Source organism: Narcine bancroftii, chromosome 1 (genome assembly GCF_036971445.1).
Source record: "Narcine bancroftii isolate sNarBan1 chromosome 1, sNarBan1.hap1, whole genome shotgun sequence".
In the NCBI taxonomy this organism is placed as follows: Eukaryota; Metazoa; Chordata; class Chondrichthyes; order Torpediniformes; family Narcinidae; genus Narcine; species Narcine bancroftii.
The window spans coordinates 424,743,086-424,769,185 of NC_091469.1; the positions used below are offsets into that span (position 1 = coordinate 424,743,086).

At 37.9% G+C, this 26,100-nt stretch overlaps 1 protein-coding gene across 10 annotated transcripts in view; it reads left to right on the forward strand.

Moving 5' to 3' along the window:
* dnah5 (dynein, axonemal, heavy chain 5) overlaps nt 1-26,100 on the forward strand; it is a 343,529-nt gene that overhangs the window by 142,915 nt on the left and 174,514 nt on the right. For all 10 annotated transcript variants that reach the window (XM_069914173.1, XM_069914167.1, XM_069914169.1 and 7 more), the window contains 3 exons: nt 13,218-13,453; nt 16,549-16,767; nt 17,446-17,508. In XM_069914173.1, the coding sequence (XP_069770274.1) occupies nt 13,218-13,453; nt 16,549-16,767; nt 17,446-17,508 (518 nt within the window). The remainder of the gene's footprint in view (nt 1-13,217; nt 13,454-16,548; nt 16,768-17,445; nt 17,509-26,100) is intronic.

The following is a 26,100-nucleotide window of genomic DNA, read 5'->3' on the forward strand; positions in this document are numbered from 1 at the left end:
CGTCCGCGAAGCCAAGCCAAAGAAAGATCTCAAGATATTTCATAAGATAAATTTAATACTTCAGAGTATGGGATGTTACAGTGATACTCCATTTTGTGTGTCCCTCCTGTAGTCCATAGCTTGATATTTCTGATGAAGAAACCATAACTTGATATTTCTGATGAAGAAATTGACAGTTAGGTTCCAGGGTAAAATAATGACTATTTCTGAATATGCCTTCTCCAAAAACTAAAAGATGCTTCTGATGTTGGTAGCATTTTATTTGAGCCTACTCCACCTTTCAATCATGACTGATTCTTGCTTCCTCAATGCCATTTTCCAATGCTCTCCCCATGTCCACTTAACCTTTCATCTTCCAAAAAATATTTGAGTCTTAGCTTTGAATGAAGTTAATGACTGAATGTGCAGTGTTCTCTGGACTAGAGATTTACAATAATTCATCCCACTTTGTTGAAAGAATTGTTTCTATAGAACAAACCATAGACACAAACAAATTAGTTATTATATCTTGGTGACAGTGACAGCTTCATGTGTGCAAATTGTTGCTGTTTCCTAACATTGCAACTGTATCCACAATCCATTACACATCATTGGCTGTTAAATGTTTTGAGATGATCTTTAGTTGTGTGCCAACTCTTTAACGATTGATCACCGGCAAACATGTAAGTAAGGGGGCGTAGCCATGCTGAGGATCCACAGACACCGGTTGGAGGAGCTCTCCATGAAGATTGATTAAAAGTCTGATTTAAAGTTCTCAAAATAAAAATTTCTTGTGCTAAAAACATAAACGATGCGAAAGAAGAACAAGAACCCAAAAAATAAAACGGAAAAAGCCAAAAAGTTGGCGAGATCATCAACTGCTAGTTCACGAGGGAGTGGGTAAAGAAGATACAGCCATGATGTTGACACAAACCCAAGGAAGTGGGGATCAACTAAAGATTTTCTAAAAAATGAAGGAATCCATAGAGATTCTACGTGGAAGATTTTCCCAAGGTGGAAAATGCACTAAAGGAAATGGCAGGAAATAATAGCAGTGCTGACAATGGCTATCGATAAGTTGAACAATAGGGTGGGCCAGCTTGAAAACTACCTAATAATGACTCAAGAACCTCTACCAACCCTGGTGGAAGATACAGGAAGTGGTAAGCAGATAAACAATTGCTTCTGGATAAAATTGACCACATTTTAGCAGGAGAAATAATATCCGAATCATCGGGCTCAAAAAAGGGACTGGCGGGAATGACCTGGTGAAATTCTTTGAAGATTGGATCCCATCAGCGTTGGGAATTTGAAAATTCAAGGAAAAATTATTTATAGAAAGAACCCATCAGATCTCAGCCCCAGGAGAGTCGATGACCAAAGACCACAAGCGGTCCCGGTAAGATTTTTAAGTGACTGGGATAGGGAGGCAACTTTGAGAGCAGCAGTCGAGTATGCCAGGGAAAAAGGCTACCCAGCTGTGAAGGAAGGAGGAAAGGTGCTATTCTTTCAGGACCGAAGTTCTACTTTGATAGAGCAAAGAATTTGACGGTGTAAAAAGAGGATTAAGAACACAGTGCAGCGTATGGCTATGTGAGCATGGAGAAGGATGACGCGCACACCATAGCCTTGGAAAATGAGACTGATTTATTGTCAGTGCTCCATGTCATTGGAGCACCAGCCTGGGATAGGCTGGTATTCCCTCTAGAGTTCCCCACCTTCCAATCGTGCGGTCACCTGGGATGCTGGCCAGTGTCACCCCTAGGTCTGCGCTATCGCCACGTTTGTCAGCCATTTTGTGGGCTAGTCCACATCTCCGTGTGCAGGATGCTACCACAGAATATAAAATACACAATGCTCTACCCAGCGATGCTCAGGATCGATGTAGTAGAGGGAATCAGAAGATTTTGTAAAACTGTAAAAGTAGAACAATTTCTACAAAATCGGTAAAGGGGACCCAAAATGTATAGCAGAAAGAAGATCAAGAATAAAGATAAAGTGAACTGTAAATATAAAAAAAGGATAAAAAGTATGATAGTTATATTTTTGAAATGTCTTTTATCGGTTATTTAAAGTAATATTGAAGGATATACAGAGAGCCCAACAGAGAGAAAATGCTTGACAGGGTAGAAACAGAGTGGGTGCTCTGACTTAAGGAGGTTACTGGCACTGGAGAGGGAGAACTGTTTCAAAATGGCGCTGAAACTAAGGGGAGGGGTTCTTTCTCAGACAATACAATGGGCTTTTTTCGGGGTTTCTTGATTACGTCAGAGAAATAAATATTAAAATTAGTAAAAGAATACCAGAGAACAGGTTTGAAAGAAAAAAATATAAAACTTTGATAAATAAAAAACTATATATTGCGAACATATAAAATAGAAAAAAAAACTATTAAAATCAAAGCAGTAATATTATGATCTGGGAGATAGAGCGCATAAAGTTTTGTCATGGCAACTAAAGGCAGAAGAGACATCAAGGATAATGAATGCAATTCTTTTTTTTTAAACTTTATTTAAGATTTTATAACATGAATAACATATAGGATTACATTAAAAAAAAATTAAGAATAAAATAATAAAATTGCAATACAATATCAATAATCTAAATAAACTATACCCTCCCCAATAATTATTACACATTAATAACCCAACTCAAATTAGTCCAACCCCCCCTTTCCCCCCCAAAATAAAGAGTGAAGAATTAATAAAGTTAATAATATATGTGAGATAAAAAACCCACTTACAAAAAAAACATAACCGATTAAAATACTAACAAAAAGAAAAGTAATTAATACTAAAATATCAGACTTTAAAAACATATTTAAATCAAACTTAAATGCATATATTTAACAAACGGAGTTAAGATGAAACATATATTTAACTCAAACTTAATATAAAAAATTAGTAAAGTTAGTAACATTATCTATCAAAAATTCTTAAACAATAATCAATTCTTAAAAAAAATTGTAGCATGAAAAAAAGATGAAAAAAAACTTTCTCTATAGAGATAAACCTTCACCAAATATCAACTAACTTCACATCTATCATCATATTAGTCACATAAATCACCATCTTAAAACAAAATTTAAACCTCATTAAGCATTGTACAATTCAATTTTAGTACTCTTCCACTATTTTTCCCTTTTACTCTTAAATAGTTATCCAATAAAAGCTCCAATACCACATTTAAATATTCCCAATCATTACATTAAAATTCAGATATCCGAATAATAAAAGCGCATCTACAATGAAATCTATATCTTCAACAAATGGAGCATAAACCACAAACAAAATTCAAGCCTCATTAAAAATTGTACAATTCAATTTATAACTTTCACCATTATTCCCTTCGTTCTATAACTAAAATAGCAAAATAATATACACCAGAATTACCACTCCTTTCACCTTAAAGTTAAAGAAAAAATATATAAAAAAAACTTATCCATCCCATTCACATTTAAATTTCAGATATTCCTTATCTACTGAATAAACTTTACAAAAAAAACCACATCAATTTTTAGTTTTTTAAACAATCAAATACTTTCTTATGCTTTTTTAAATATATTTAAACAAAAAAACCCCTTCACTCTTTAATCTAATAATACAAAAAAAAAGGAAAAAAAAAACGGGTAGGAGGTTAAAAATACCCCCTCCCGTCTAAACCGCGCAATGCGGTAACTCCCAAAAAAAAGGGGTGTGAGATAACTCACACGTAGCAGACGACTTTCAGGAAATAGTGCCTATCCAGTTCTCTCCCCCAACACTCACTTCATCTTAAACTAACATCATCATTATTTAATATCCCTTTTTAAAAAAAAATTAGAAAAAAAAAGGACAACTCTTCTTTTCATCAGCTCCAACTGCCGAGTCACCATTACAACCATTCCTTCTTGGAGCATGGCTCTTTTCTTCCATCTCTTGTCTCCTTAGAGATCGCGGCGGACTATGTCTCTGTTGAAACTGAGTAATTGGCAGCTCTTGAGCAAATGCTATAGCTTCCTTTGGAGAATCAAAGAACTTTGGTTGGCAACCATCTTGAAAAACCTTCAAAACAGCTGGATATCTAAAGGTTGCCTTATAACCTTTCTTCCACAACAACTCTTTAGCAGGATTGAATTCCTGTCGTTGGAACATAACTTCTTGACTCAAATCCGCATAGAAGAAAACTCGATTATTTTGAATCATCAAGGGCGATTTTCTCTGTTGTGCATTTCTAATAGCCACTCGTAAAATTGTTTATCTGTCATAATAATTCAAGCAACGAACCAAAACAGGTCTTGGACTTTGACCTGAAATAGGTCTTCTACGCAAGGCTCTGTGAGCACGTTCCAGTATTATACCTTCTGGGAAATGTTCTTGACCCAACACCTGCGGAATCCATTCAGTAAAAAATTTTACTGGGTCTGGTCCCTCCATACCTTCCGGCAAACCAATAATCTTTATATTGTTCCGTCTGGATTGGTTTTCCAAATAATCAGTCTTTTTCACCAAATTTTTATTTTGAGTTTGTAAGTCTTCGACCATTTTGATCACATCAAAAACTTGATCCCGTATTTCATCTATATCTTCTTTACACGAATTAAATTTATCTCTCACTTCAAGCTTTAAAAACTCCAAACTCAGCCATCTGTTGAGAATGTATTTTCACCAAAGTATTAAACCTAGTACCAAGTTCAGTCATAATCTTGAATAATACCTGCATTGTATAAGATAATTTAGATTCAAGATTCACAAAAATCTTTTCAATTGGAAGAGATTTTGGCTCAACAGATTCCTGTTTCTTCTCTAAAGGATCTTCTATTCCTTCCTTCATTCTGATTGCTTTCCTTGTAGTATGACTGCGTGTGGAAACCCCAGCCACAGCCTCTCCAGCAATGACTGGAAGACGCTGGCTGGGGTTTTCCCCAGTCCATAATGTATTAAATTCTCCCAGTACATCAAGTTGTATAGGTTCTTGTATCTCAAAAGATGCAGTTTGCAGCGCCACCTCTACAGCTGACAAATGCCTTTGAGTAACTCTTTGTTCTAAAGGCTGTTTGGCGCCCTCTTTAGAGGGCTCTACCGATGTAACATAGAGCTCTACATCCGAACACTGTACCTCTCTCCTGGGATCCATTTCACGCTGAGTCCCGGTGTCTTTCCTGTAGGTAGGCTCCAAAACTTGAACTTTTGGAAAATGTAGTTTTTTGATGATCTGTTGTCGTTTTTTTTTGCTCTTTTCCACCAATTGTACCACCATAAGTTAAATTAACAGCACTGAAATTATCTAAACTTTTAAAGAATTTTAACGGGCATTTCTAGACAAAACAACAAGATAGAGTCAGGAGAGGACTGGAAGGCACGTCTGATCCTTACGCCATCTTGCTATGCCCCTAATGAATGCAATTCAAACATAGCCTAACAAATTAACGTATGACCAAAAGGAAATTAATGATCTTTACACACCAGGGTCATGCCCAGCGCGGAATGCCACACTGACCACCGGCTTGTTCGCTGCAAGCTCAACCTTCACTTCAAGCCGAAGTCCAGGAACAGTAAAGCCCCCAGAAAGAGGTTCAATGTTGGAAACTTGCAGTCAGACGAAGTGAGAGGAAACTTCCAGGCAAACTTCCAAGCAAAGGTCGAGGATGCAATCCGCCTCACGGACTCGTCCCCTGAAACCCTCTGGGATCAGCTGAAGACTGCCATACTGCAATCTACTGAAGAGATACTGGGCTTCTCCTCCAGGAAAAACGGACTGGTTCAACGAAAACAACCAGGAAATCCAGGAGCTGCTGGCAAAGAAGCGAGCTGCCCACCAGGCTCACCTTGCAAAGCTGTCCTGGCCAGAGAAGAAATGAGCCTTCCGTCGCACATGCAGTCATCTTCAGCGCAAACTCCGGGAGATCCAAAATGAGTGGCGAACTAGCCTCGCCAAACGAACCCAGCTCAGCGCGGACATTGGCGACTTCAGGGGTTTTTACGAGGCTCTAAAGGCTGTGTACGGCCCCTCACCCCAAGTCCTAAGCCCGCTGCGCAGCTCAGACGACAAAGTCCTCCTCAGCGACAAGATCTCATTTCTCAACCGATGGTCAGAACACTTCCAATCTCTTTTCAGTGCCAACCGCTCAGTCCAAGAATCCGCCCTGCTCCAGCTCCCTCAACAGCCCTTAAGGCTAGAGCTGGATGAGGTCCTCACCTGGGAAGAGACATATAAGGCAATTGAACAACTAAAAAGTGGCAAAGCAGCAGGTATGGATGGAATCCCCCCAGAGGTCTGGAAGTTCTGGCGGCAAAACTCTGCATGCCAAACTGCATGAGTTTTTCAAGCTCTGCTGGGACCAAGGAAAGCTGCCTCAGGACCTTCGTGATGCCATCATCATCACCCTGTACAAAAACAAAGGTGAAAAATCAGGCCGCTCAAACTACAGGGGAATCACGCTGCTCTCTATTGCAGGCAAAATCTTCGCTAGGATTCTCCTAAATAGAATAATACCTAGTGTCGCCGAAAATGTTCTCCCAGAATCACAATGCGGCTTTTGTGCAAACGGAGGAACTACTGACATGGTCTTTGCCCTCAGACAGCGCCAAGAAAAGTACAGTGAACAAAACAAAGGACTCTACATCACCTTTGTTGACCTCACCAAAGCCTTCAACACTGTGAGTAGGAAAGGGCTTTGGCAAATACTAGAGCGCCTCGGATGCCCCCCAAAGTTCCTCAACATGGTTATCCAACTGCACGTAAACCAACAAGGTCGGGTCAGATACAGCAATGAGCTCTCTGAACCCTTCTCCATTAACAATGGCGTGAAGCAAGGCTGTGTTCTCGCACCAACCCTCTTTTCAATCTTCTTCAGCAAGATGCTGAACCAAGCCATGAAAGACCCCAACAATGAAGACGCTGTTTACATCCGGTACCGCACGGATGGCAGTCTCTTCAATCTGAGGCGCCTGCAAGCTCACACCAAGACACAAGAGAAACTTGTCCGTGAACTACTCTTTGCAGACGATGCCGCTTTAGTTGCCCATTCAGAGCCAGCTCTTCAGCGCTTGACGTCCTGCTTTGCGGAAACTGCCAAAATGTTTGGCCTGGAAGTCAGCCTGAAGAAAACTGAGGTCCTCCATCAGCCAGCTCCCCACCATGACTACCAGCCCCCCCACATCTCCATCGGGCACACAAAACTCAAAACGGTCAACCAGTTTACCTATCTCGGCTGCACCATTTCATCAGATGCAAGGATCGACAATGAGATAGACAACAGACTCGCCAAGGCAAATAGTGCCTTTGGAAGACTACACAAAAGAGTCTGGAAAAACAACCAACTGAAAAACCTCACAAAGATAAGCGTATACAGAGCCGTTGTCATACCCACACTCCTGTTCGGCTCCGAATCATGGGTCCTCTACCGGCATCACCTACGGCTCCTAGAACGCTTCCACCAGCGTTGTCTCCACTCCATTCTCAACATCCATTGGAGCGCTTTCATCCCTAACGTCGAAGTACTCGAGATGGCAGAGGTCGACAGCATTGAGTCCACGCTGCTGAAGATCCAGCTGCGCTGGGTGGGTCACGTCTTCAGAATGGAGGACCATCGCCTTCCCAAGATTGTGTTATATGGCGAGCTCTCCACTGGCCACCGTGACAGAGGTGCACCAAAGAAGAGGTACAAGGACTGCCTAAAGAAATCTCTTGGTGCCTGCCACATTGACCACCGCCAGTGGGCTGATATCGCCTCAAACCGTGCATCTTGGCGCCTCACAGTTTGGCGGGCAGCAACCTCCTTTGAAGAAGACCGCAGAGCCCACCTCACTGACAAAAGGCAAAGGAGGAAAAACCCAACACCCAACCCCAACCAACCAATTTTCCCCTGCAGCCGCTGCAACCGTGTCTGCCTGTCCCGCATCGGACTTGTCAGCCACAAACGAGCCTGCAGCTGACGTGGACTTTTACCCCCTCCATAAATCTTCATCCGCGAAGCCAAGCCAAAGAAAAAATATTTTTAAGAATTTGGCAACGTTAAGGTATTAAAAAGATTGAGAATTGTTTTGTGGCGGGAAAATTTATTACTTTCAGTAGAATGAAAGTGAAGTTCAAGGTGTCTGAGAACACCTGACTTTGTTATTATCGAAATTCTTATGTGAAAAATTTGGTCAGGATCTGCTATTGCCAGAGGAGACAGAGGTGGAGTCATTGTTGTATAATGGAGAGATTTATCTCAGTAATATAGAGGTTGTTACAAAAGAAAGCTTGTCGAGTACGGGTTCATAAATCAAAACAAAGATGGGAAGTAGATTTAAATAAGCAAATAGATAAGTGCAATTGGATTGAGTTATGTAGAGAAAGTATGAAAAGCACAATAAATATGAGGTTATAGCTGCGCGCTACTCGAAGAAAGACACACATGGTTGTAGCGAGGTATAGCTTTGTGTTTTATTGGGGCTGAGGCTCGGCTTTTATACTGTTGGCGTTCCTGTCGTTTTTTCCATCAACTGACATCACTGCCCAGATAACAATAGCAGCTTCCCTTCTTCCATTACAATGCCTTCTTCCCCATGAGCTATCCCCAAGCTGTTGGCTGTGGAGCAGGGCCAGCACCAGGTTAGGGATGCTGGCCCTGATGCTGCCTTAGCAATATGAGCGCCGGTTCGCTAACTGGGGCCAGTGCTGCTACGCGGTCTGCTGGCTCCTGGTTGCGCTCGCCGTCTGGAGGACTGGCCCGATTGCTGTGGTGGTGTGCTGCTACAAGGTATAGGTTAGTACAGTATAATTTTATATGTAAGTTATATTTGTTACCACAAAAGCTAAATAAATTGAAACAGACCTTTTTGGATTTATGTTTTAGATGTGGACAGGAAGTTGGTACATTTCTGCATTCTACATACTGCATTCTGCATACTTGGCTGTGTCCTAAGATTAAACATTTTGGGTTGAAAATAGGTAATTTATTAGAATAAATAACAGGGGTTAAATTCCCATAGGATCCAATGTTTTTTTTACTGGGTGATATTAGTGGAGTTAAACCTAAATTAAAATTGAATATGTATCAAGTAAAGTTTGTTCAAATTGCTTTAACAATAGCTGGAAAATATATTGCTATAACTTGTAAGTCTTATACAGATTTGGGAATGGAGAGATGACATGTGAAAGTTCGGTGTTGTATATCACTTGAGGAAATTACTTATAATTTAAGAGATAAATACCTTATATTTTGGAAAATATGGTGCCCATATTTACAAAGTTTGGGTATGAATATTTAAATGAATCTCAGACATTCTCTTTCTCCTAAAGGTCTCTGTATATCAGAAGAAGCCTTATAAATAGGAGTGCCCCTGTTGAAGATCTCTTGTCCTGTACTTTTTTTTTGCTTTGTAGGGTGTTTGGTGTGTTTGTGTGTGTGGGGGGAGGGGTTTATAGGGGTTTTTTCTTTCTATTCTTTCTCTTTTTTCTTATATACACCACATATTTGAAATGGATTTGTAATATTGTAAAATATGTGATTTTTTTTTGTTGTTTTAAATTAAAAAAAAGGTAAAACCTAAATACATTACAGGCAAATAAGTGACCAGGAGAGGATGGTTTCCTACTGAAGGTTTATAGATAATTTAAAGATCTCGTGATGCCTCTTATTATGGAAGTATTGTATCAGGCGGTTGAAACCAAGACTCTTCCAGAATCCTTCTCAACAGTTATTATTACGATACTACCAAAAAATAAACAGAAACCTGCTAAAATTGTCTTCATAGAGACCTATCATCTTGTTAAATATGGATTACAAAAAATTTGGCAAAAGCACTAGCCAATAGGCTAGGTGAATACCTACCTAAATTGATAAATTTGGACCAGATGGGTTTTGTTTATTAAAAAAAAAACATTCTGCAGATAACTTGAGCAGAGTGTTTAATACAATGAGTTTTGCAAAGCCTGAAGAAAATCCAAGTATAACTGTTTCACTAGATGTACAAAAAGGCATTTGATTGACTAGAATGTCCTTTTCTAAAGTACTAGAAAGATTTGGAATGGGCAGAATATTTATTGATTGGATAAAAACTCTTTATCATAAACCACAAGCTAAAATTATAACCAATGGCCAAATGTCATTGATGTTCCTTTTGAGTAGAACTAGCAGACAGGGTGCCTACTGTCTTCAGGCCTCTTTGTCTTGGCAATTGAACCATTAGCAGAGATTATAAGGAGAGATCCAGATATAAAGGATTTCAGAATTGGCCTGGAAGAGCATAAAATTAATTTATTTGCAGATGATGTGCTGTTATACTTATCATCTGAGTCCTTGACTCAGACTACACTGGAAAAATATGGAAGAGTATCAGGTTTCAAAAATAAATTTGGAAAAAAATAAAATTATGCCATTAACAAATTTTGATTATGAGAGTTATCAAAAAGGAAGCCAGTTCAAATGGAAACTAGATGGAATTAAATATTTAGGAATAATGGTAGATAATAATCTACAAAATTTATATAAACTTAATTATCTTCCCCTGCTTGGACAGATACAGGAGGATTTATGAAGATGGAGGGAACTGCCTATAACATTAATTGGAAGGGTTAATTGTGTGAAAATGAAAATGATGCCATGTCTGCAATACCTCTTCCAATCGTTGCCAATTTCGTTTCCTAAGAACTTCTTTAAGATACTTAATGGTCAAATAAAAAAAAATTTCTATGGAATAATATAATGCCTAGGATCGCCATGCAAAATCTGATGTAGGAATATAGGTGGGGAGGATTAAGATCACTGGATTAAAAAATATATATTATTTAGCAGCCCAGCTGAGGTTTGTCTCATCCTATTTTGAAGAAGGGAACTCTCTCTTACGGATCCAAATGGGTCTACATACAATGAGAGTGGGTGCAGAGAACGATTTCATTTATAAATGAAATGTCAAATTAATAATAAAAAAGTAACCCCATTCTATTGCATATGATTAAAATTTGGCATGATATTAATGAAAGTCTTGGGGGGAATAAAAGTGGGGATATTACCAAAAGCACTATTGTCCATTGTGTAATAACAAACTATTGCCCATGAATTTGGGCAAAATAATTTTAAATATTTTGCATGAGAAAGAAATTAAACATATTGAGGATTTCTATAAAGAAGGGCTACTTATGTCCTTCGAGCAACTAAAACAGAAATATAATCTGTCAAATCGAATCTCCTGATTCAGTTGAGGTCCTTCATGCAAGAGAGAGAGATGGGGCCCCACAATTGTCTCGCCCTCAAGCAAAGAAGTGGAGGAGATGCTTCAATTGGGAAACACACTTAAATTCATAACCAAGATGTATTTGGCGATAGTGTTAAGCCAGGCCTACAAAGGTTGAGGGAGAGATGGGAGTCAGATCTAGGTGTTACAATACCAGAGGAATGCTGGTCTAACTGCTGTTTGGACAGTATCACATCAATGATTAATGCAAGATATAGATTGGTTCAATATAATTTTCTTCATCAATTATATCTCACTCTACAAAAGATGACATAAATCAAAATCTGAAATATCTAAAATGTGTTTTAGGTGTGGCATTCCACATGGTTGTGTGTGAAGGTAGGATCCTGAAGCACTAACAAAAATAACAGAAATGACCTTCACACACGTTGTGAGCAATAAACTAACTAAATTACAAATTTGTTTTGTTAAGGTGGCCTTGGCTATGGCCAAGAAGTGTATAGCAATCACCTGGAAGTTCTACTCTCCTATATTTGTTGCTCTGGGAAGATGCCTAGTTGTATACCCATGGAGAAAATCACATAACTTGAAAAATAAATATGACTCTTTTATTAAGATATGGCCACCATACTTAGACTATATAGGGGTTCAGTTGTAAAAATTTGACCCTTCAATGTATGTAAAGACACGATATCACAGAAAAACTATTAAAAAAGAAGCTAGAGTTCTGATGGTATGCAAAGTTATATTCTTATATTGATGGGTGGGGGAGGGAAAGAGGGGGGAATTTTTTTCATTTGTTTTTTGATGGTAAACATTTAATATATATTTGAATTGTATAAAAGTTTGAAGACTGTATGAATATATTTATGGAAAAAATAAAATATTTTAAAAAATCCCAAACATGTAAGTAATAGACTATGGATCCCTTTTGGGCAGGTGGATGTTTGAGGTTCTTCCTGATGTTTTCCTTTGCGAATGACTAAGCAGAGGAATGAAGTTGTATTTTGAGGTTGCAGATGCAATTGGTCTATACCAGGGTGGCCAAACCATGGCTCGCGAGCCACATGCAGCTCTTTGGCATGTATTGTGCGGCTTGCGGGAAGGGTAGGTGTCGGCAGTGGGGAGGGTAGGTGGCCGCAGCAGGGAGGGTAGGTGTTGGCAGCATGGAGGGTGGCTGTCAGGGGGTTGCCAGCTGACTGTCAACAGCCTGCCCGCTTCTAGGCACCTGAAAGCTGCTAGCCCCTTGCTCCTTTCAGGTGCCTAGGGGGAACTTTTGGTGTGTAGACTTGATTAGAAAAAAATCTTTTGCAAAATTGCTCCCTTTGAAACAGGGCTTCTTCACGATCTGCAGTGTATCAGCATTTTGCAAATGGATGATTTGCAAGACAAGGATTGGAAAATAGTTTCCCTAACAAAACTGTACCGGGGTGGGCAACCTCCCGCGCTGGCCGCCCCAGCCCTATAGTGCCACACTGGCCACCCCAGCACTTGATGTCCCTTGCCGGGGGGTTGTCAGGCAGTGGGGAGTTGTGTCACCAGGCAGCGGGGAGGGGGGCTGTCAGGCACGGGGAGTTGGATCGCCGGCTGATTGTCATCAGCCCGTCCCCTGCTAGGCACCTGAAAGCTGCTAGGCGCTTTCAGGCTGCTGCTTTCAGGTCCCTAGGGGGAGCGTTCAGAAGCAAAGAATATAACTTCCCAAGGTGGGTTGAGTAAGTATACCTTGGGGATGGGTTCTCCACTTTCAGGTGGCCTCCTGATAGCTGCATTTGGGTATTTTAGGTGGCTTTACATTCAGGTATTATGGCCACTTGAAAGGGGCTAACGATAATGTTAGTGGGTGTGGCTTGTGATCACATGATTACTACGGCTCTTAAACATCTGAAGTTTATGGTATGTGGCTCTTATGTTAAGCAAGTTTGGCCACGTCTGGTCTATACGATGATAAACCAACACCAAAAGATAGTTTAGAAGAAGAATTCATGGTGAAAAGCATAGCTGTACATTTTCTCACTTTGTTTCAACCATATCAAAATAACAATCTTTAATATCAAAACTTTACATCGTATTTTTCAGATGATCTTAAAATAGCACTGACTTCTGAAACCAAAGCGTGGATGACTGATTTTGGTCGACACTGCAATAAAAAATATCGGACTGAGATGGAGAACATTTTTACATTCACAGAAGAAGTGAGCAAAAAACTGAATCGACCTATCAAGGACTTGGATGATATCAGAATAGCTATGGATGCATTAAAAGAAATAAGAGAAAAGCAAATTTCCATTGACTTCCAAGTGGGACCTATTGAGGTAACCTTTTTTTATTGGCTTGGTTCCTCCTTATGATTATTTACTTGAGCATCATGTAAAAGAAGTTAAAAAAAATATTTTTAAAGAATGCACAATATGCAGAAGGATTTTCATGTCACGATTGATTTTCCATTGTTGGGAAACCTTATTCTGCAATTAAGGTGAACAACCCAAAATCTTGAATAAGACTGGTTGTTTGAGGCCAGTAATTTGGTAACTGGCATGCTGTCACTAATCCCAATATTTCATCACCAAATCTTACTTTGGTGTCAAATGTTAGTGATTTTTTTTAGAGTTCTATAAATAAGTTATTTAAAAATCTTTGCCAATCCTTTCATTTTGCTTAATATTATGGCAAATGTTGTTTCAGAATAATATTATAGTGAGTTATCAGAATCCTCTAAAGGAAACCATGTCCCCTGATGATCCTTTATTGTCCGTATCTGAGGATGACATGTGGGCTGCCTTCAAATGTACCTCAATCATACCTGTGTGTACAAAGAATTTGGTAACCTGCCTAAATGATTACTTACTAATCACACTCACATCAACTGTGATGAAGGTTTTTGAGAGGCTGGTGTTAAAACATATCAGCTCCTGTTTGAATGGTGTTATGTAATATTTGGAAATGTATTTGAGAGATCAGTTGGTAAAATTAAAGTACATTACATACATATACACACACTTTAAAACTGATCTTATTTGAAATATTGAATAATTCATATTCAGTGACTACTTTACAGAAACTATGGAGAATGCTATGCACATTTCATAAGTAGGTGCTAATTGAAATGATGTCGTGAAATGAATAGACCATTGTCTTGAAGGAATTGGTGGGGGTGGGGGGAGTCCTGTGTTGAACATTTTTACAAGACTTCTGACCTTTCTGCAAAGTGCTCACTCAGATGTTACCTAAAACAATAGATGGGACCAGAAGACTATCTCCTATTGTTTGCTGGAGAAGGAGGGAAGGGTATGTGGCTGGCAGTTGGAATTGGAGATGGACAGAGAACAACTGAAACAAACAGGAGAAACTGGTTGGAACTGAAACACAAGTTCCAGAGTGGCAGATGGCTGGAAGTGCTATCTGTCTGATGTTTTTCTTGGAATAAGTGGAACAGAAAGGAACTCTGTGTAGCTTGAAAGAAAGAGATTATCATCTGGAGAACCCTGATGGGGCAAGTTTCATCAGCAAGACATTGAGGTGACTAATGGTGGTACCTCAGTTGTGGCAATCCTGGAACAACAAATCTCTCTCTGCAAACCTCCAAAGAACCTTTCTGAGTGGTAAACATTTACCTTTCAAGCACCAAAGCCTGGGTGAACTTTATACATGTTAAATGCTGTGCACAGCATAAGAATTGCCTGCATCCAGAAAATTTGGAAGAAGGAGAATTGAGATTGAACTGTGAATCAAAGAACTTTTCTTAAATTTACGCGCACATTACTTACACGTGTGCTTAGAATTAGAAGGGGGTTAGGGTTAGTTAAGTTAATGCAGATAAGTTAAAGTTTGATTCTGTTTTCATGTTTAAAAATAATTAAAATCAAATTTTGTTTAAGAAACTACTTGTCTTGGTGAATGTCTTTTACTACTGGGTTTTGGGGTCCTTTGGGCTCGTAAGAGTGGCGACATGGATCCATTCCATTTTCCCTACCGTAGCAACCAGTCTAGGGCAGAAACCATCTCACTTGCTCTTCCCAAATTCCTGGAAGACCTGGACAGCAAAGATGCATGCATCTGGAAGCTCTTCATTAACTACAGTTCAGCATTTAACAGCATTATCCCTCAAAACTGATCAGCAAATTGCAACATTTGGGCCTCAATACCCTCCTGTGTAATTCACAGTCAGGTGAGGATTGGTAAGGCCATTTTCTTCACAATCTCCGTCAGTACCAGGGTACCACGGGGCTGTGTTATTAGCCCCTGCTCTTTTCACTTTACATCTACGACTGGCTCGATACGACAATAACACCATTCACAAACTTGCTGATGATACCTTGGAAGTGGGTTGTATAAAAGGGGTCAATGAGTCAGCAGGCAGGAAAGAGATGAAACCTTGGCTCAATGGTGTACTAACAACAACCTCATACTCAGTGTCACCAAAACTAAGGAGCTGATTGTGAACTTAAGGAAGTAAACAATCCAGTTACCATTGGGGGGATCAGAGAAGGAGAAGATTTAAATTCCCGGGTGTCACTGTTTCATGATGAAGAGGTTTGGTATGACATCAAAAACCTTGGCAAACTTCTACAGATGCATAGTGGAAAGTGTGCTGACTGGTTGCATCATGGCCTCGTATGGGGTGCCAATACCTCTGAACAGAAAGCCCTGCAAAAGGTATTGGATACAGGCAAAACTCTCTCCAAGAACAACCACATGGAATGCTGCTATCAGGGAGCAGCAGCAATCAAGAATCCACACCATCCAGGACTTGCTCTGTTCTTGTTCCTGCCATCAAGAAAGAGGTATTGATGCCTCATACCACCGGGTTCAGGAACAGTTGCTATCCTCCATACCTACAAGCTCTTACTTTGCACATTATTTGTAATTGAATATTTATTTTCTGCATTGCCCAGTTTGTTTACACTTCATTCTTGTTTACATTTATCTCTTTTGTATATGTATCTTTTTGAGTACAGTGTTTTTCTGCTTGACCGACAAGCAGAAATTCTGCCTAGTCCTCAGGAAAAAGAATCTCAGGATTGCATGTGATGTTATGTACTCTGACAATAAATATAAACTTTGAACTTTTTTTTAGTTTGCCTCAGTGACAGTTGAAAAACTTTTTTTTTAACTTTTGTAGTTTGTAAAATTTTATAGCTCAGCAAGCATTTTTAAATTTTACTAATTTGAAAAGAGTAGGTTGTTATCCCATTTGAAAAAACTGTCTTGATGCATGTGAACATGTTTCAGTACTCACATTTTTGTTAATAGCATTAATGGAGGAAGTACTATTTATTGCATTGATGGCTCTCTCATTCAGTTTTACCATGTGGTATTCCATATGTTGTAATAATTTAATTTTCTTTCATTGACTTTCCATAATTAAGTACTGCTGTGACGTTAAAAATTATTCTTGTCATTATGATAGGAATCCTATGCAATGTTAAATAAATATGAATTGCTTGTGGCCAAGGAAGAGATAGAGAAGGTTGACAGTTTACGATATGCATGGGAAAAACTGTTAATGCGAGCAAGAGAGATTCAGAATGAACTAGTTGCCTTGCAACCAAATTTCAGAGGAGAACTGATCAGCAATGTGAACACATTCATTGAAGACTGTAATGAATTTTATGAAAATTATGAAAAGGTACTAATGAAACTGTGCTCTATTGATTAAAATATTTCCCGTATTTAAAACTTATAACTCTTTCAGGAATTCCTTTTTGAAATCCAGTGTTAAATAACATTGCCTCACCAATCTCCACTAGATGGCACCAGTGTCAACCTCCAATTTCAATTAAATCCCTCCCCTGTCTCTCTTTTCCTACCCCTACCAACTTTCTTCAAGCTTCCCATCCCCTTCTCTTCCTTCTGCTATCAGAACTATCCTTTTTAGACTTCTGCTCTCTTCCTCCCCACCCCATCATCTCAGCTTCTTGATTTTCTACCCATTCCATCTGTATCTGTTAGCTGTGCTGCTCCCCTTCCCCTTCCTCCCTTCTATCCTATCCTTCTGCCCACTCCCCCTATCTTTTCACTCAGGAATCTTCTAATTTTTCCACATTCACAACGAAAGGCTCAGGCCCAAAACGTTGATTGCCGTTTACCTCCTGGGTGACCTGCTGAGATTCACAATTATTTTGTGTATGCAGTATTATACCAAATCAAATTGTTAAAAATATGAAGTAAAAAGTATTTTTCTTTGTCAATACTTCTAACAAACTTTTCATATCCTAACTGTGATTGCACTTTGTGAATAGTTCATCTCTTAACTGAGAACAAATTGAATCTTTACTAAACTTTTCTTTCACTTCCTGTACTGCAGGAAGGTCCAATGATTACAGGCTTGGCACCACAGGATGCTAGTGAGAGGCTCATAATTTTTCAGGTATGTTCTTTCTCACATTTTTATTTATTTTGTTGCCAAGAGATTCATTGGTTTTTATGCCATTTTATCTTGTGGTTCATTTTGAACTCTTTCAAAAATGGTAGGTCTTGCATGATATTATATTTATAACCATTTTCCTTCCCCTCGTGTAAAGAAATATGGGTCTTGACATTAATTGTATGATGCAGCAAATGTGGAGTGGAAGGGATTTTGTAGCATGAAGAAATTGAACAGAATCAACAGTCCACCAGTATTTCTTAAACCCAGGTCCTTCTTCATGAACACAGATGGAAATCATTCATACAAGTCCTCAACTATGTCTGGATTCATGCAGAGATTGCCATTTTGACCCCTACTAGCACCTATTCTTTGTCTGGTTAATCTTTTGCACTTGGTATGCTTTTGGATTTTTTTTGATCTTGTCTGCCAATAATATTTCATGCTTCCTCTTTGCCTCCCTAAGTTTTAAAAGTCATTTCTGTTGCTTCCTTGTTTTTGACTTCACATAGCCCTCCATATCATTTGGCACTCAAGGTAAGTGTTCTTACCTTCTAGCTCCCATCTGACCAACTCAACCCTCCTATGACTCCAACTCCTCGAACCTAACTTCAATGCTTGCCAGTTCTTCATTCTCCCCTCTGACTTTCTCCTTTCTGAGGTGGAATCTTCTGTAATTAGTAGAAGCCTTACCTTTGTTCCCCTGTGCCAACACCTCAATGAGTTCTGCACACACCTCGATACCAAACTATTTTCTGTGCCTACTTTAACAAGGACTCCTTCTCCCACATCAAGCTTTCTTCAGTCTCTTCTGAGCTCTTATTTTATTTTGGGATGACTCTGACTTGCCTGGTGCACAGTCTTTTTTTTTAAATTTTTTATTTTTCACACCATAAATCACAATAGCCATGATATACACTTTTTCTTTTTCACACATTTACAGTGACTTTTTCTCCCCCCCCTCCCTCCTCCCAAGCCACCCCCCCACCTCCCCCCCCTCTTATCCATTTTAGGTATACAATCTAGGTTGCATTAATTCAGTCAGACAATGTTGTCATTCAACAAAAATACACCAGAAATTCTACTGAGTCCATTCTTTTCTTCTCCTTCCATCAACTTAGGTAATGTTTGTTCCCGGTAGGTTTTCGCTATTGTATTTAATGTAAGGCTCCCATACTTGTTCGAATATTTCAATATTATTTCTTAAACTATATGTTATTTTTTCTAATGGAATACATTTATTCATTTCTATATACCATTGTTGTATTTTCAAATTATCTTCCAATTTCCAGGTTGACATAATACATTTTTTTGCTACGGCTAGGGCTATCTTAACAAATCTTTTTTGTGCATCTTCCAAGTCAATTCCAAATTCTTTATTTTTTATGTTACTAAGGAGAAAGATCTCTGGATTCTTTGGTATATTGTTTTCTGTTATTTTATTTAATATCTGATTGAGATCATCCCAAAATTTTTCTACTCTCTCACATGTCCAGATTGCATGAATTGTTGTTCCCCTTTCTTTTTTACATCGAAAACATCTATCAGATACTGTTGGGTCCCATTTATTTAACTTTTGCGGTGTAATGTATAGTCTGTGTAACCAATTATATTGTATCATACGTAGCCTCGTATTTATTGTATTTCTCATCGTTCCAGAACATAATTTCTCCCATGTTTCCTTTTTTATCTTTATATTTAAATCTTGTTCCCATTTTTGTTTAGTTTTACCATTTGTTTCCTCATTCTCCTTTTCTTGCAGTTTAATATACATATTTGTTATAAATCTTTTGATTAACATTGTATCTGTAATCACATATTCAAGGTTACTTCCCTCTGGTAAACTCAAATTGCTTCCTAATTTATCTTTCAAGTAGGATCTCAGTTGGTAATATGCCAGCGCTGTATCTCCAGTTATATTGTACTTATCTCTCATTTGTTCAAAGGATAAGAATCTACTTCCTGAAAAACAATTTTCTATTCTTTTAATCCCTTTTTTTTCCCATTTTCTAAAGGAAAGGTTGTCTATTGTAAAAGGGAGTAGCTTATTTTGCGTCAATATTAGTTTTGGTAATTGATAATTTGTTTTATTTCTTTCTACATGAATCTTCCATATATTGAGTAGATGGTGTAATACTGGAGAAGTTCTATGTTGTACCAATTTTTCATCCCATTTATATAATATGTGTTCAGGTATCTTTTCCCCTATTTTATCTAATTCTCGTCTCGTCCAGTCTGGTTTTTCCCTTGTTTGATAAAAATCTGATAGGTACCTTAATTGTGCGGCTCTATAATAATTTTTGAAGTTTGGCAATTGTAAGCCTCCTTGTTTATACCATTCTGTTAATTTATCTAGTGCTATCCTCGGTTTCCCCCCTCTCCATAAAAATCTCCTTATTATTTTCTTTAACTCTTTGAAGAATTTTTCTGTCAGTTGTATTGGCAATGCCTGAAATAAGTATAGTATCCTTGGAAAAATGTTCATTTTAATACAGTTTATCCTTCCTATCAGTGTTAGTGGTAGCTCTTTCCAATGCTCTAAATCGTCCTGTAATTTTTTCATTAGTGGATTGTAATTGAGTTTATATAATTGGCCTAGATTTTTGTTTATTTGTACACCTAGGTATCTTATTGCCTGCATTTGCCATCTGAATGGGGATTCCTCCTTAAATTTTGAGAAATCCGCGTTATTCATAGGCATTGCTTCACTTTTATTTACGTTTATCTTGTATCCCGACACTTCTCCATATTCCTTCAATTTCTTATATAGTTCTTTTATTGATAGTTCTGGTTCTGTTAAGTACACTATCACATCATCCGCAAATAGACTGATTTTATATTCCCTGTCTTTTATTTTTATTCCTTTTATATTATTATCTATTCTTATCGATTCTGCTAGTGGTTCTATAGCTAGCGCAAACAATAATGGTGATAGTGGGCATCCCTGCCGCGTTGACCTGCTTAAGTTAAATTGCTTTGATACATGTCCATTTACTGTCACTTTCGCTAACGGTCCCTTATATAATACTTTAATCCAATTAATATACTTCTCCGGTAAACTGAATTTTTGCAATACTTTGAACAAGTAATTCCATTCTACTCTGTCGAAGGCCTTCTCTGCATCTAAAGCAACTGCTACTGCCGGTGCTTTATTTCCTTCTACTGCATGAATTAAGTTAATAAATTTACAAATATTGTCTGTTTTGCGTCTTTTTTTGATAAATCCAGTTTGGTCTAAATTTACCATTTTCGGTACCTGTTCTGCTAATCTGTTTGCTAATAGTTTAGCTATTATCTTATAATCTGTGTTTAGCAGAGATATTGGTCTATATGACGCTGGTGAGAGTGGATCTTTCCCTTGTTTTAGTATCACTGTAATTATTGCTGTTTTACATGAATCTGGTAAGTTTTGTGTCTCATCAATCTGGTTGTTTACATCCAGGAGGGGCGGTATTATTAGATCTTTAAATGTTTTGTAGAATTCTATTGGGAGTCCATCCTCTCCTGGTGTCTTATTATTTGGTAATTTTTTTATTATCTCTTGTATTTCTACTGTTCCAAATGGTTCTGTTAATTTATTTTGTTCCTCTATTTGTAGTTTTGGTAGTTCAATTTTAGTCAAAAATTCATCTATTTTCCCTTCTTTCCCTTTCTTTTTCAGTTCGGTATAATTGTTCATAGAATTCTCTGAAGTTTTCCTTAATTTCTTTTGGATTATATGTAATTTGTTTGTCTTTTTTCCTTGTTGCCAATACCATTTTCTTAGTTTGCTCTGTCTTAAGCTGCCATGCTAAGATTTTGTGTGTTTTTTCACCTAGTTCATAATATTTCTGTTTTGTCTTCATTATATTCTTCTCCACCTTATATGTTCGTAATGTTTCATATTTTATTTTTTTATCCGCCAATTCTCTTCTTTTGGTTGTATCTTCCTTTATTGCTAATTTTTTTTCTATGTTTATTATTTCCCTTTCCAACTGCTCTGTTTCCTGATTATAGTCCTTCTTCATCTTGGTTGCATAACTTATTATTTGTCCTCTAATGAATGCTTTCATTGCGTCCCATAGTATAAACTTATCTTCCACTGATTCCGTATTTACTTCAAAGTACATTTTTAATTGCTTTTCAATAAATTCTCTAAAATCCTGTCTTTTAAGTAGCATGGGGTTTAATCTCCATCTATACATTCTTGGAGGGATGTCCTCTAGCTTTACTGTCAGTATTAAGGGTGAATGGTCCGATAGCATTCTCGCTTTATATTCTGTTTTTCTTACTCTATCCTGCATACTAGCTGATAACAAAAATAGGTCTATTCTTGAGTATGTTTTATGTCTAGTCGAGTAGTATGAGTATTCCTTTTCTTTTGGGTTTTGTTTCCTCCATATGTCCACAAGTTTCATTTCTTGCATTGATTTAATTATAAATTTGGTTACTTTGTTCTTCCTGTTAATTGTTTTCCCCCGATTTATCCATATTTGGATCCAAATTCAGATTGAAATCCCCTCCTATTAGTATGTTGCCTTGCGTATTAGCTACCTTCAAAAAGATATCTTGCATAAACTTTTGATCTTCTTCGTTAGGTGAATATATATTAAGTAGATTCCAAAGCTCCGAATATATCTGACATTTTATCATAACATATCTCCCTGCTGGATCTATTATTTCCTCTTCTATTTTAAATGGCACATTTTTGCTAATTAATATAGCCACTCCTCTTGCTTTTGAATTATACGATGCTGCTGTTACATGTCCTACCCAATCTCTCTTTAATTTCTTGTGCTCCAATTCAGTTAAGTGTGTTTCTTGGACAAATGCTATATCTATTTTTTCCTTTTTCAGTAAATTTAGTAGTTTCTTCCTTTTAATTTGGTTATGTATTCCATTAATATTTAAAGTCATATAGTTCAGCGTAGCCATTTTATATTTTGTTTATCTTCTCTTTCCATTTTTCCATCATTACCTTTCCTCCTTTTCCATTTCTGTTTTCTTATTTTCAACTCTTTACCAGACAACATTCCTACAACATCCAACATTTTCCTTATTCTCCTATTTCTATCTTCTTTATCCCCAATCTCCCCTTCCCCTCCTGAGTTGTCCTTTATCCCTTGTCGGACAACCACATCTCCCCTCTCCATTTGGATTTGCGAATCCACTCGCAAGCGTCAACTGATTTTGCAGTGACCGCTCTTTTCCCCCACCCAGCCCCCCCCAGAAAAGATTTCACTTTTCATATGTCACAAAGGTCACTCTTTTAATTCCCTCCTTATTCTCTCTATTCCATTACCTTCCCTTATTAATTCTTGTCTATACTATCTATGTTTTCCTCTAATTACAGATACTTTCACGTATGTCCATTGTCTCTATTCACTCTTATACCTCTTTACCCGCATACATATCAATCGTGATCATTTTTACTCTCATTACCCGTCTTCATCCCTCAGTCTATTTTTGTAATTGTTCTGCAAATTTTCGTGCTTCTTCTGGATCCGAGAACAGTCTGTTTTGTTGTCCTGGAATAAATATTTTCAATACCGCAGGATGCTTCAGTGTAAATTTATATCCTTTCTTCCATAAAATCGCTTTTGCTGTATTGAACTCTTTTCTCTTCTTTAGGAGTTCAAAGCTTATATCTGGATAAATGAAGATTTTTTGCCCTTTATACTCCAGTGGTTTGTTGCCCTCTCTTACTTTTTCTATTGTCTTCTCCAGTACCTTTTCTCTTGTAGTATATCTTAGGAATTTTACTACAATAGATCTTGGTTTTTGTTGTGGTTGTGGTTTAGGGGCCAATGCTCTTTGTGCCCTTTCTATTTCCATTTCTTGCTGTAGTTCTGGACATCCTAGGGCCTTAGGGATCCATTCTTTTATAAACTCCCTCATATTCTTGCCTTCCTCATCTTCCTTCAGGCCCACTATCTTTATGTTATTTCTTCTGTTATAATTTTACATTATATCTATTTTTTGGGCTAGTAATTCTTGTGTCTCTTTAGTTTTTTTATTAGATTCCTCCAATTTATTTTTTAAGTCTTCTACCTCCATTTCTGCTGCTATTGCCCGTTCTTCCATCTTGTCCATTTTTTTCCCCATTTCTGTTAAGGTCATATCCATTTTATTTATTTCCTTTTCTGTGTTGTTTATTCTTCTTCTTAAATCATTGAATTCCTGTGTTTGCCATTCTTTAAATGACTCCATGTATCCTCTAACAAGAGCAAGTATATCCTTTACCTTGCCTTTCCCTTTATCTATTTCACTGTATTCTTCCTCTTCTTCTTCCTCTGGGTTGGCCATCTGTTGTTTCTTTGATGCCCTTTCCTCCTCTTCTTTCTTGTTTCCATTGTCTTCTGTGGTCTCTTCTTGCTGCAGGTGTTCTGCAGCTGTCATTGCCGGCTGTGGAGATCGACTCCCCAGCTGGTCCCCCCTCCCGTCGGTGTGTTTTTTTTCATGCGCATCGCGCATGCGCGAGGAGTCGCGCATGCACGGTTGCGCACTTTTACTCGGCTCTGTGAGCCATTGTTGTAGTTCTTTTTCTACCGACCTGAGGTAGTGGGCTCCTCTCTCCACAGCGGGCCTCTTCGGACAGGTAAGGCCTTCACCTTTTTCCTCCGTTGTCTTCTCTTCCTCTCTTCTTTCCGTTGATTTTGATTTTTCTCCTTTTGTCTCCATCTTCTTTCCACCTTTATACTCACTTTTCTTTAACTTGTATTTCTGTGCCTTTGTATTTTCTCTTGTTTTTCCCGACTTTTCTGGAGAGGGCTGGAGTTCACCGTCCGGCCACTACTCCATCACGTGACTCCTCCCTTGTGCACAGTCTTGATGTAAAACATCGACCATCGCTTTGCCTTCACAGATGTTGCTTGATTGCCCTGTGTGTAACTTGTTGCTTATGCTATTGCCATTTCTAGTGCTACACTTTTTGCCATTGTTTTGTCATTTGACCACCGATCCAACTCTGCTGTTCTCTTTTCTCTTCTAAATATTTTTATTGAGTTTAACATATAAACTTGCATACAAAATTTTAAGGAAAACACATACCAAGTCATCTCATATACATACCCAAAGAACAAAAAAAATGGATGGAACTACATTAGACAGTTCCTTAATCCACATGAGAAACAAGTTATTGAATGAATGTTGAAACCTTTATTTGTCAGATTAATCCAAATAAAAATTGATAAAAGGAAAAAAAGAAAACAAACTAACAAAAAAAAAACTAAATCTAATCTACTCCTACCTCTAATCAAGGTAACCTTTGTAAAAGAAAAGGGAAATGATGGATCGGATAGCGACCTCTAGATGAGAATCTCCAGAACATTCAAAATTCTTAATTCTTCCAATCATGATAGTATTCTATGAATGGCCTCCACATCTTTACAAATTAAAACTTTCTATTCTTAATGTTGCATTTAATTTTCTCCAGGTTCATGCAGGCCATCACATCATGTAACCACTGTGTATGGCTAGGTGAAGAGTCATCTTTCCATTTCAGTAAAATTGCTCATCTAGCTATCAATATGGTAAAGGCTAAAACTTTCTCCTGAGTTGCAGACAGAAGTATATTTGGCTCACATGAAAAACCAAACAAAGCAATTAATGAACGAGGTTCTATTTTGATAAAGTTTGAAAAATGTCTTTACAAAATCTCTCTAAATTGGGGGACTCCCAAAACATATTGATCAGTGAAACTTCAAAAAATTTTACACTTCTCACATCATGGATCAATATCTGCATAAAAACGAGATAACTTAAGTCTGCTGTTTGTTAAGATCATGGATCACCCAGTCTTAGCCTTAACACCCCTTTCCCATTTACTCCCCTTATTCCTTGACTCACTTTCAGTTTAAATTTCTATCATTCTTCATTTTGAATATATTTGATTATTCCACCTCCATAACTGTCTTGTGGTTAGGAGGTGCGGGGAGATAGTCCTTAAAAAAAAATCAAAGACTTGTGACATTTGGAGGGAAGTCATCTTATTTTGAAACCATCCCACATATTTCTACACACACCTCTGAGGGGAAACGACCTCCCAGTATCCACTGTGACATTCCCTTCTGGATTTTGAATGTTTCAATTCTACCCATTGGAGAACTATGGGTAGAGGGCCAACCTCCTTAATCATTCTTCTCAAATTGGCATACTTATGCCAGGAAACAACTTACTGCACCTTTTTTGCATTACCTTCAATGGAAGAAAATTATTCCTTAAATAAGGGGACCAAAACTATTTCAGGTTTAGTCTCAACAGTACCTTTTGAAGTTGTTCAAAGCTTACCAGCATTTATATTCCATACATCTTACAAAAAAGGCCAACATTCTACTTGCCCTCAAGTAGCTGAACCTTCATACTAACTTTTATGTTCTGTTTATTTGGGACTGTTGGGTGGCTTTGCACCAACCCTTTTGAAGTTCTGTTGTGCACTATACAGAATTATAAATCATAAATTTAAGGGTTTATTGAACACATATTTAAATTGAAGTTCAAGGTGTCTAAAATACAATTTCCCTGAATAGTTGCTTATACAGACCAACACTCGAGTAAAATGAGAAAGTTGGGATACTGGAATCAGCCTCTTGAACAAATTCCCTAGTTTTGTACTCT